This window comes from Petaurus breviceps, unplaced genomic scaffold (genome assembly GCF_028583685.1).
Source record: "Petaurus breviceps papuanus isolate PSGF00001 unplaced genomic scaffold, PetGlider_PUasm1.0 187, whole genome shotgun sequence".
Lineage (NCBI taxonomy): Eukaryota > Metazoa > Chordata > Mammalia > Diprotodontia > Petauridae > Petaurus > Petaurus breviceps.
In genome coordinates, this window is record NW_027185799.1 from 23,082,832 (window position 1) to 23,095,520 (window position 12,689).

Below are 12,689 nucleotides of genomic sequence, written 5' to 3' on the forward strand. Positions count from 1 at the left end.
TGTGTGTGTGTGTGTGTGTGTGTGTGTGTGTGTGTGTAAGTTAGTGATGTCTATGGGACATCTGGTTTCAGTTGTCCAGTCAGCATTTGGAAATGTGAAAATGGAGGTGAGAAGAGCATACTTCCTAGTGCCATATATTGTCTCCAAACCACACTTTGTGCTCTGTGGATTTTTTTGAGACTTCCTAGAACCAAGGAAGACAATTTGGATGAGATGTTGCCCTTCATGTTCATATTCGCTCCCCTTCTCAGGCACACTAGGATTTGATTGTTTCCCACAGTGGAGATGTAGAAAGAATCATGAACTTGCAGACTAAGTGTATGCTGAAGACCCAGATCTGCTGCTTATTGACCTTTCAACCACAAGCAGACCACTTACCTACTCTAAGTCCTACTTTCTTTTTTTTTTTCCTTTTGGAGGGCAGTTGGGGTTAAGTATCTTGCCCAAGGTTATATAGCTAGTTTTTTGTGTCGGTGTTAAGTGTCTGCGGCCAGAACCGAACTTGGGTCCTCCTGGTTCCAGGGTTGGTGCTTTACTCACTGTGCCACCTAGCCGCCCCCTGAGTCCTACTTTCTACCTATGCAAAAAGGGGCAAAAAGATTTACCTCATAGAACTAAGCAGAGAAGGTTATTTGTAAACTTTAAAGTGCTATGCAAATTGGAGTTGTTAAAATGGTATAATAATATTATAATTGTTCTGTTACTAGTGGCAGTCTCAGACAAGGCTAGAATTCTCAACCTTCTGCCTCCGTGCCAGTATTTTCTTTTAATATACCACACTGGCCCTCCATTTCTACTGTTTTATTATACTCAGCAAAACTTCACTTTCCAGTTTCCAATTCTTTGACTTTCTAAATTTTACAAAATATATCTATTGCAAAGCATAGAAGCATGGGTACTTTTTAATTGCCTTACATTAATATGTTAGAAGAATGATTCCTGTTACTGACTTTTTTTTACATCCTAAGAATAAAACAAGCCTTTGCTGCCTAAAAGAGATCCCCTCATTGACAACTTACTGTTCTAGGACCTTAAAAGGTCCTGAGGCAAAGCATATTACATAAGAGGAGAGTGAGCTTTTTTTATAACCTGTGTCCAAAAACAAAAGAGAAAAGAAATATAAAGGGTTTTTTTTTTTTTCGTTCAAGGTCATTGAGAGTTTAGGCTGTTGTAAGAAGAGCCTGGTTAGCTTACCCATATCTTGACCAGTTAACGAGAAGATCCATATTTTCCATATAATTAGGTATTTTTGTTAGCTCTTATGAAAAACAAAACAAAATAAAAGGGATATGTCCTTTTGTGGTTTCTCTTTGATGATTTTCTGAAGGAGATATTTTGAAGATTTTGTCTTAAAAGCACTCTCACTGACAGTGAAAGACTAGTGGTTAGTGTGGGTGTGTCTGTTGTCATATGTGGAAAAGATCCCCCTCCCACTGAAGTAAAGTAACTAGGACTTGGAGTATTCTCCTAGGCTTCTGCTCTATGATTAAGGTTTGGGATTTTTTTTTGAAGATGGCCTGGCAGTTCTAACAATATAATCTTGCTCATTTACTGTGATTCTAAGTGCAAATTTATAGCCACTCCAAAGTTTGGGAATCAAATTATGTACACAGAAAACAGTCCACTTGACTCTGATGCCATCTGTTTTCTTCCCTACCTTATGTTCTGAGATAACAGTTTAAAGCTAAGTGAGACGGTAAAGGAGTGCAGCTGGAAAGGTTTCATTCCTTGCTCTGGCTTTTCACAAATGTACCTTAGGTAAATCTCTGCCTCATTTTCTCCTTCTGTTAAATGTAACTTTCTACCTTTTTCAGTGTACCTGTTGCACTGCAACGTATTCGGTCTACCTCCTGCATCAGAAGGCTCTGGCAACTTGGTTAATAATCCTTGGAAAAACCTCTTGAGAAAATCTTAAAGATGGGGCACTACACTTATGTTTAAGTTCCTGTGATAACTGGAAGGTTTTCATTTGAGGTGTTTCCTTTAATGCATGAACTACTTGGTCACAATATCCTCTAGAAAGATGCTTTTTTTTCTACTTGCTCAGCTAGACGTGCTATTGAGTTGATATCCTTTTGTTGTTAGTTGAGCTAGTTGAGAAAGATATATTAATAATCATAATTTCCACTCTTTCCATCTTTCTTTCTGCCTGAATTCTCCTAAACCTATTCTTCATCCTCATCATAACTTCAATTCCTCTATTCTTCTCTGTTCTCACAATGCATCTCCTGTGTTCTGGCTTCATTTTCCTCTCCACTACAAGCTATATGATCTTGAGCAAGTCACTGAACCTCTTGGACAAGAATTTCAGTGCTTCTTATATTGTGAGTTGCAACTGAAAGTGCAATGACCAAAAATTAATTAAAAATCAAACACACAATGAATCCGAAGTGTTTTTGCCAGCACTTGCCCATGTTGTATCTCATAACTTCACTGCAGCCTTGATTCTGAACACAAAGCATTCACACTTTGCATTGTGTGTGTCCTCAGGGCATGCAGCGACAAAGAACACTGCCAAAAGGGGAAAAGGGGCCTCCAGTGGAAAAAGTTTAAGAGTCCTTGGACTAGGTGGCCTCTGAAGTCCATTCCAGCTGTAAATCTCTGGTCCTTAATTTCTACTCATTCACCAACTGTCTTAAGCATCTGCTCTGGTGCAGAGCTCTCTGGGTTAGGCACTGTGGGGTGAGAAGCAATGAAATATTTGGCATAGATATGGACCCTGAGCTGGTAGAGCTCATTTAGGAACATCAGAGATGGTAGAGGATGCTGTATAATCTCCCAGGCCCCTGCCAGCCCTATCATTTTCATTCTATGACTTTTTCTCTCTGGGTACCACCTTACCAACTACAGAGAGAAATAAAGGGGAATGAGAAGCAGCTACTCATAAAAACCTATTATGTCAGTGTCGTTGTCTACTATTATACTGTATACCATTTGAATCTTTTAAAAAGTGATTGAGGACTGGTGATGGAGCTTCTGTGTTTCTGAATGGTGTGACACCATTGGTGTGGCTGGTCATTGTAGTGCTTCCTCACACATTTCCCACACACCAGGAGAATAGGATATGCCGTGAAGATCTACCTCCTGCCATTACTTATCATCAGCTCTGTGAAAGCCTATTGAGTAGGATCCAAAAGGGTAAAGGGTTGATGGCATTCATCAGGCCTCTTGCTTTACCTCATTGCCATAGATACTGGGGATTTGAACATATGTGCTTAGGTCTGTTGTCATTTTATTGATAAAGCTTTAAATGATCATTATTACATTTTGCCTGCCCAGAGTGTTTATCCATCCTTAAGAAACTTCTGGACTTACTTACTGATTGCCTGAATCTAACAAGCTACAGTAACGGCACTGATTCAGCCCAAAAGACAGATCCAGATGGACGAATGCTGAATTACTTAAAGACAATTCAACATTTAATCAATGTTTGTTTTTTTTCTTTGTGAAACTGGTATGAATGTAGGCTGCGTCCCATCTGCTTCATCACGTACTTGAAGCCATCCTCATTTTTTTAACAGCATATCTCAAAGGATTTGTTCCAGTATGACACAAGGTAATAGGGTAGAGGAGATATAACTTGGGTTGAAGAGATAAAGGATAGCCATTTTCTGGTGTGCTTCATCAAGGTGACTTGTGCCTATTAGCTTAGTTCTACCCAGCTGACTGGTTGAATAACTTCTCCTCCCTTGATGCATCATTACCAGGGGATCACACTCCAGAAAGCTGTTCTGTAGCACACTGAACAAATACACCTATTTTTTGTGGCAGAACCACAATTCCATTCTTCTTTTCTTCATTGGTCTGTGTAGATAGTGGATATCTTATCCAAAGGGAGAAGAAAAGGTGAAATGAACAGAGGCAGAGACAAGTTGACAGAAATCTTTGAATTCTTGGATGCATTTTAATTACTCTCATTTCATATAGGTAGTTTTGAACATCTGCAGGTGAATTGTCATCCAGATGAAAGAAAAGTTTATCAAAGAGAATAACATCTTCCAACAAAGACACTCAACCTCTGTAGGATATTCTTAGGATGTTTTATAGAGAAAACAAGAGGGAAAGAGCTCAAATAACCAGAATTGTTCGTTAGTTGAGCCTAAGATTGGTGACAGCTATAATTTCAGGATCACAGTACTTACTAAGCCCCAAGTTAATGAGTTTTAAGTATTAAAGGTTGATACACTAGTGACTATTAGCAATGCAGTTTCTCTAGCTTAACTCTCACCTTTTCTGTACAATCTGTGTGCTATCTAAAATAATATTAGGATTTCTCACTATGAGCCTCACAAGAAACCAGAAATGACCTTAATTATGTTATTTGGTAGATTCCTGTTAAGGTACAGTACTCTGCAGAGAACTATTCAATCAACTTGAGCTGCACAATTTAGAGAGACTTTTATAGTCTCAGAAAGTAAAATTGGGTTGATTTTACAAAATAGTCCTTGGTGAATTGGATATTATTGATAATTGTATTATGTTCAGAAACTTTGAGGCAGTTAATGAATCTAATGAAATAATATTTGTAAAGCACTTAGCATGTTGCCTTGCACATAGTAGGCATTTATTACATACTTATTTCTTTCTCCTTCCTTCCCTTTTCCACTTACTACCAAATAGAACTTAGTCTTCTCAACAGGTTTTACACACACACACACATACACACACATATACACATATGCATGTGCACATATACACATACACATGCATATATATAAAATTTTGGGTATTTAACTAGGTATTTAATTTTTAGATACTTAATGCTTAGGTATTTATTTAACTCTGAACTTTTGACTTTTATATGCATCTATCTTTTAAGTGCTTGAAAACTATAGGCAGATTTTTTAAGTGCCCCCCAAAATGCCTTTAACCATATTGCAGGAATACCCTAGCTATTTTTCCCCTGCTAGATTAATCTTCACTGAACTTTGCATCTCACTGGTGCCTAGCACAAGTCTCCATACACAGTTGGTGCTTAAATGTTCAATGAAGGAATGTTAGAAAATTGCATATTATTTAAAATGCTCACAAAGTTATCGATAATATAATTATTGTGATTGTAATTGCTTCCTGATTTGCCTCCTTGACTCAAGGCTCCCCACTTTCTTTACAGTATAGTTACCAGAGTTAGTTTTCCATGGTACAGGTTTGACCATGTAACTCCTTTGCTTAGTAAACTCTGGCTCCCTATTGCCCCTAGGATAAAAGAGAAATTTCTTTGCTTGAATTTTAAAGCATTTTACAATAGCGTGAGGGCTCTGTGTTTCCTCTGGGATTAAATAAAGGTTCCTCTGTTTAGATTTCAAAGTCCTTCACAACCAGGTCTTGACCTATATTTCCAGGCATTTTATATTTTACTCCTCTTCACACACTCTGTGGTTCAAGTAAAGTGACCTTCTTGTTCTTCTCACAGACCACTCAATCACCTCTCTCCGTGGCTTTGTACAAGCTTTGTGCCTCTTAAAAATCTCAATTTTATTTCAAAGTTTGGATCAAATGCCACTTCCTACAAGGGGCATATCCTGATTTCCAGCACCTGGTGCCTACAGCAGATAGAGTATCAGGCCTACAGTCAGGAAGACTTATGTTCCTTGGTTCAGACACTTACTAGTTATGTGACCCTGGGCAAGTCACTTAACCCTGTTGGCTGCAGTTTCCACATCTGTAAAATGAGAAGGAAATGGCAAACCACTCCACTATCTTTGCCAAGAAAACCCCAAATAGGATCATGAAGAGTCAGACTAGACTAGAAATGACTAAATAACAATATTTTATATGTGTTATACACACACACACAGACACACACACATATTATGTTGTCTCCTCTGATAGAATCTAAGCTCTTAGATGGGAAGAATCATTTCATTTTTTCTCTTTATAATCCCAGCACCTAGCAGAGTGCCAGGAATATAGTAGAGGTTTAATTAGATGCTTATTTATTGATATATGTGCATTTTGTATTCATCATAATTCTATGCAGACATTAATGTTGAATGAATGAATTATAATTATTTGGCTATCCTAGAAATTTAGAGCATTTCAGTTTCCATACTTGACTATAATAGAAGCTACAAATTCTAAAATCTGTTTAAAAATTAAGGTTTTCTAGTCAAGATCAGAAACATGACTATGATTAAATGTAAACAGGGAGTTTATTCATTCCTTTACAACTAATATCTTTGTTCCTCAACCCATTTCACTTCTCTTAAGTAAAATGAATAGTGGATTAAGTAAGGGGTTACAGGAATGCAAAAAAATAGAGAGAGAAGAAATGATAATAATAATAAAAGTAAAATGAAGACCATCAATAATTACTCTGATATTAGTACAGCAGGCTGATCCTTCTGGGCAAGTCTTATGCATATTGTCTAGTAAAATCTCCATAGCAACCTGGGTTTTGTTTATTTGTTTGTTTTAATTGAAAACCAATCTACCCAGAAAATCAATTACTTTCCAATGACATTTGGCTCCATAGATGAACTTTTTGGCTGAAGTAAAGTTTGATCTGACTTTTTCACTGACTCAGTTGTTTGACTGAACCAAACAAGTTGCCTTGTTACTTATTCTAGTAATTCATGTGCCTGTGATTTCATCAATATTGGGATTCCCTTCAGTGATACAGCTTGCTATCCAACATTTATATGTTCAGGCACTGTGCTAAGCAGGAGGCCTTAAACCTGTTCCTATTTAAAAACAGTCCCCACTCTCAAGGAGCTCACAGTTTAATGGATATGAGGAAATTATACCAATAGTAGTGACCTCATAAGGCTGTTGTGAGGACAAAGGAAGATCACATAAACCTTTAATCACTACAAATATGGCAGCTATTTTTCATATGACTATTTCATGTTATATTCCATATTAATCTTCATTTTTGCGGTAAAGATCATCTTGATACAATCTGGCTTCAGTATATAAAATGTGGTTATGTTTGTTCCTTTTGATAAATGTCCACAGTGCAATGTTATACAAATATTGATTCTTCCTTTGTTTTGTTACCTCTTTTTCTTTTCAAGTCGATTGACCCTGGTCAGCAGTTCACATGGGAGCATTCAAATCTGGAAGTAAACAAACCAAAGAATAGATACGCAAATGTAATTGCATATGACCATTCTCGAGTTCTTTTATCAGCAATAGAAGGTAAGGAACCCCTCTGAGCATGTACATCCTTTCCACTGGTTGAAAAATTTGTATGTCTGGGGCGGCCAGGTGGCTCAGCGAGTAAGAGCACCGGCTCCAGTGTCAGGATGACCTGGATCAAATCCGGGCTCAGATACTCAGCACCACACCCAGAAATAACTGGCTATGTAACCTTGAGCAAGTTACTTAACCCCGGTTGCTTTAAAAAAAAAAATTGTATGTCTGGTTGCTAGCCAGCCCTGAAAAGTGCATCAATTGTATCAAGTGAAAACTTCCTTTAGAACTTTCTAAAGATCAATTGAGTTGCCCATTTTGGGAGGTCTCCCTAAAGATACAGGCTGACCACTTCTCAGGTATTATGAGAGAATTCTTTTTTCCCATATGGGTTAGAACAAATGGCTTATGAGATTTTAACTCAGAGATTCTTTGATACAGTACTTTGATTGAAGAAGTTACTGTGTTTCGGCTGTTTTCCAACTTTGCTTGAATCATGACATCACTGAATGCTAGAACTTGGAAGGGCCTCAAGATATAACCCAATCCAATTCTGATTTTATAGAGGAAGAAGTAAATTTCTAGAAAGGAGAGATGACTTGCCCAAAGTCATCCAGCTAGATTTAGAATTACTAATCTACAATTAAAATCCAGGTCTCCTGCCTGGTAAACCAATCCTCTTATTCTATACAATGCTGTCTTTCTTGTGTTACAGGATAACTTCTAATATTCCACATGATGGTTAAGCATGGATTTTTAAAGAGTAGGATAGCACTCATTTTGATGCATGCCCTCATTAAAACACATCCACCATTTTTCTGCCAGCTCATACAGTCTTATGTGATGTGCCTCTAATTTGTTCCTGGTACCTTTCATAAGCACTTAAGTCCGACAAATTAGAAGTTTCACTGTGCCCTCTGTTTTATTTCCTGTATGTTTTTGTTCAAGTTAAATAAAACGAGTCCTAATAATAATCCCAGGCTAGAAGCTTAGAGTGGGAATAGAACTTATAAATCCTCTAATCTACCTTTCTGTCCCATGTGGGAATCTCTCCAAGAGCTCCCAAACTCATAAGGCAGACCTCTTCCTCGTTGTCCAGCTTTCCTTGTCAGAACGTTGTGCCTTATATTTAGCTGAATTCCAGTTCCCTATAATTTCTACCTTCATATTAGTTCTGTCTTCTTTGAGGTACTTTCAATAAATCTAATCCATATATATTCCAAAGACTCTCTAACATGCCCTTGGCTTGATAAGGCAGAATCAAGGTAAACTCAGAAAGATTATATCATCATAGACTCATCCCTTAACATGAAATGAATGCCCTGGCATTAGGGGAGGCACCAAGCATTGCCATGGGATTCTTGACAGCCTGGGAAGGAAAGCAAAGATACACATACAATTCCTCAACTGCTTTTCTGCCAAGGCAACATGTATAGAAAGAGACATGTAAACATATAATGGGGAGATTTCTCCTCAGGATTCCAGACTGTGAACTCATGCCTTTCTCAAGCCCCAGGGTCATTCAGTCAATAAACATCTATTAAGTACTTCTTATATGATAGGCACTGTGCTAAGCACTGGAGATACAAAAAAAGGCAAAAGACAGTTCCTGCCCTCAAGGAGTTTACAATCTGGTAGGAGAGGACTACACACCAAAGGAAGCTGAAAAGCAGATGAGGAGCAAAGTACCTGGTGGGGGACAGAAGTACCTGGTGAGAGGGGGTGTGGTACAGAAATCCGGAGGCATGCAGCTGAATGGAAAGTGAAGAGATAGCAGGCCTGAGCCCCTGCTTTAAAATGAAAGGCCTGGGAGACTCTCTCTATCCTCCAGCTAGAGGTAGAGAGGGGCCCCAGGGGCAGAGGCTACTAATGAGGTGTGAGTTCCAGTGCTGAAGTGATCTTACAGGATAAAGAGACTCCTGAGGCATGATGGAGAAGTCCAAAGGAGTGTAGACTCACCAGATCTACAGACAGTCCAAGTCACCTAAAGCCAACAAGAGGGGGCAACTTGATTAATTCACTGATAGCTGGTGGCAGCCCTTCTCTCTACTTATTCTTACTTTGCAGTGACAGCACCCATTGCAGCTTAGTTGGGACTGAATGTGTTGCTTTTTTTTAGCCTTGTTATTTAGTTGGTTCAATTGTTTCCAACTCTTCATAACCCCATGTGGGAAAGATACTAGAGTGGTTTGCTATTTCCTTCTCTACCTTATTGTACAGGGGAGGAAACTGAGGCAAACAGGGTTAAGTGACTTTCCCAGGATCACACAGCTAGTAAGTGTCTGACACCAGATTTAAACTCAGGTCCTTCAGACTCCAGGGTGGTGTTCTATCCATTGCACCATTTAGCTGCCCTTTTCTAGCCTTAGTGATGGATGACCAATTAAGCCACTTCCTCCAATATGGTACTAATTGCTTCTGCATTAACAGTGCTTGCAGACAGACTTTAGGTATTTAAAAGCACTCCTTATGTCTCTTGTCTTTTCTTCTCCCTGCCTAACATTCCTAGCTCCTTGTCTTCTTGGGAAGTGGTTCCTAGTTGCCATCATCTAAACATGTGATATTTTCAGTGCCTTTCTTACCATGAAATGCCAAGAAGGGAACACTATACTCCAGAGAGGGTCAAGTCTGTGCAGATTCATGAGACCTTCTTTTTTTAGAACCCTTCTTATCCCTCAGTAGTTTAAACAATCTTTGATCTCTTTAGTGTGCATTTTACTTCTATCAGTGGAGATCACAACCCATCTAAACTACTTCATCCTACGTGATTCTTTTCCCCTTGTGTCCATCCCTCAAAGGGCACTTAAAAAGTGCTTAAGCCCTTCTTCTTGTTCTCCTGGTTTCTCTCAATGAAACTCAAGTTTAGATTAGTTTGTTTTTTATTTTGCTTTATTTGGCAACTGTATTGTACTGTTGACTCATGTGAAGCTTGCAGTCAACTAAAACCCTGAGTTCTTTTTCACTTGAGCAGCTGTTAAGCTAAGATCCTCCACTCTAATCCATGGGGACTTTGCTGCTTGAGCTTTTCAATCTAGAGAAGTGCCTGTTTATCCTTAAGTTTGTGGGGAGGTTTCCTTTTTTAAATCTATTATGTTTATCATTTCAATAACTCCATAATATCCTCTCCAAAACATAAATTTGAGATTGGAATCTCCTCAAAAGCTTCCTCAGTAAAGAATTAATTTATTCCTAGGTTTTTTTTAATTACTATGTTCTTTCTTTGTCACATTATTTCCCTACTCAAAAACCTTTAGTAGCTCCCCATTGCTACAGGACATTTTTATTTGCCCCATTTTTTTCCTGTAGAATCTAATAGAAAGTTCTTACCCTGACAATAGAATTATGAATTGGGTGAACTGTGGTCTTCCCCAGTCTGATTCCAACCTACGTTTCATTTTTGCATCCCAGCACTTAGCACAAAACTCTACATTTAGTGCTTTAAAAATAGTTGTTGAATTGAAATAAATAACTGTCCCAATCTCCCTTCTTCACCAAAGTACCAAATGATATGGATTTTGTTTGTAATTATAAAGAAACAAAATTGATTTATAAAGAGAAACAGGGTCTTTTGGATAGTGTTTTGATTCCCCTCTAATAACTGGATTAGTCGGTGTTCATTTTCCATTTCACGAAATAAAGAAACTTGACCTCAGCCTCTTCAAAAAATTAGGTTGCAAAAAAAAAAAAATTAGATCGCTAAGGTTAGTTATCTTTGGGGACAGTGGCAACAAAGTAGCTGTCCTTTGGGGGCAAATAGTTTATGAATAATACTTCATTGATCATTGTTTACATCAAAGTAGAGACTGCACATAGATCCTGGATGAGTAGTGATTGATCACATTTGACATCTTTCTTTCCACTCTGCAGATATGTTAAGCAAATCAATGGTGATTCTTTGGTCTCAGATAATTCCAACAAAAAGCAGCAATTTAGTCTCAAACATCAGAAAGCCAAGAGTCTTTACTCCACTATGGAAAGTAAGAGTATGAGATGAAAGACCAAAAATTTGGACTGGATGCTAGGAACAGATCTGTAATGGTCTTAGACAGAAGCACTGTCAGGCTGCTTTGTGGTAGGATTCTTTTCTCCCTGCTAAACTAGGTCATTCAGTATTATCTCCTCTCTACACTTGGCCTTCTTTGTCATTATTGTCTACACAAGCTACTTTTCCACCATCTTCACAGTAAATGATATTGGAGTAGAAAGAGTATACTTCCACGTCCTCACAAAAAAAAAAAGGTGGGAGGGGGGGAGAGTTGATAAACGGCTAGAGTTTGTGCCTCTAGTCTTAAAAGCCAAATAATTTGAATCGAATGAAAAATATGCCTTTTGTTTATTTTAGATCTAATTTCCCCAAAGTGAACCCCAAATTGAAAGCTGAACTAGAAACCCTGAAGCTTCTTCACAATCAGATATTCTATAAATTCAACAATTCACTTCAATCTAACTAATATTTAGTATATACCATATTTTCTGTAGTCTACCCTCAAGCAGACATTTTATTTCCTGGAGATAAAAGATGGTAGCACTGAAGAAGTAATAGTCTTTTCGAAATCATAATAATTTGGAAATACAGACATATTGAAAAATGTACTCTTCTCACAAGTTCATTGTTATCATGATGTATTTATTGATATATTTATTGTTGTTATTACTACTCTATTAAGCTGGTGATCCAACTACATTAAATTCTGTCACCACCCCCCCCGAATTTTCAATTTATTATATCTACCAGATGTAATTCTTAAATGCTAGTTTATACTTATATCATTATGCCTTATAACTTACAATAACTTAACTTACTTTCCCCGCTAACAGTCATTTTCTTTAGTAAAGAACCCTGCTTCTTTCAGATGATTCTATACTTTGCTTGTAAATGGGGTCCAATTTACTTCTCACTTTTGAAGCCATTTCATTTTCTTTTGAGTGTGTGATGACTACCTACGCAGGGAGCTAGGAAATTCTGTGTGGAAGTAAGAAGTTAAAGAAAGGATTTTGCGTAAGAGACCCCCACTGGAAATGTCTTTAAACCCTGACCTTTTCCTCAATTATGAATTATCATCTGCTTTATTCATGAAGAGTATCTAGGACTCTTGTTTGGGTTTAAATTCCTATTTTTCAATGGTGCTATTACAGTTCTCTTCCTTTCCCATGAAAACTTTGAGGCTTCTTAGTAGCATTTTTAGTAGCCTAATGAGAAGTATATTTTTCAAGGAGCAAACAACATAGGGCAATGTAACACTTGTGTAGTACACTATCATTTTCTAGATATTCTTTTGATTGCTTTAGAAACACTTTCAAATACAGAGCAAAAAAGAGTACTGACTAGGCAATAAGGAAAGCTGAGCTCTCATTGCTGCTCTGCTATTAACTAGCTGGGTGACCTTGGGAAGTCAATTTCACTTCTCTCCGTTTTAGGCTCCTATTAAGGGAATTGGGTTAGATGGTCTCCAAAGGACCGTCTAGCACTAGCTTTGGTTCTGTAATCCTCAATGATGCTTAAGTTAGACACACACACACACACACACACACACACACACACACACACACACACA

At 37.9% G+C, this 12,689-nt stretch overlaps 1 protein-coding gene across 15 annotated transcripts in view; it reads left to right on the top strand.

Annotated features, from left to right (window-relative positions):
• The window catches only part of PTPRD (protein tyrosine phosphatase receptor type D), a 2,782,277-nt gene that overhangs the window by 2,673,192 nt on the left and 96,396 nt on the right, over window positions 1-12,689 (top strand). For all 15 annotated transcript variants that reach the window (XM_069090737.1, XM_069090735.1, XM_069090734.1 and 12 more), the window contains one exon: window positions 7,017-7,140. In XM_069090737.1, the coding sequence (XP_068946838.1) occupies window positions 7,017-7,140 (124 nt within the window). The remainder of the gene's footprint in view (window positions 1-7,016; window positions 7,141-12,689) is intronic.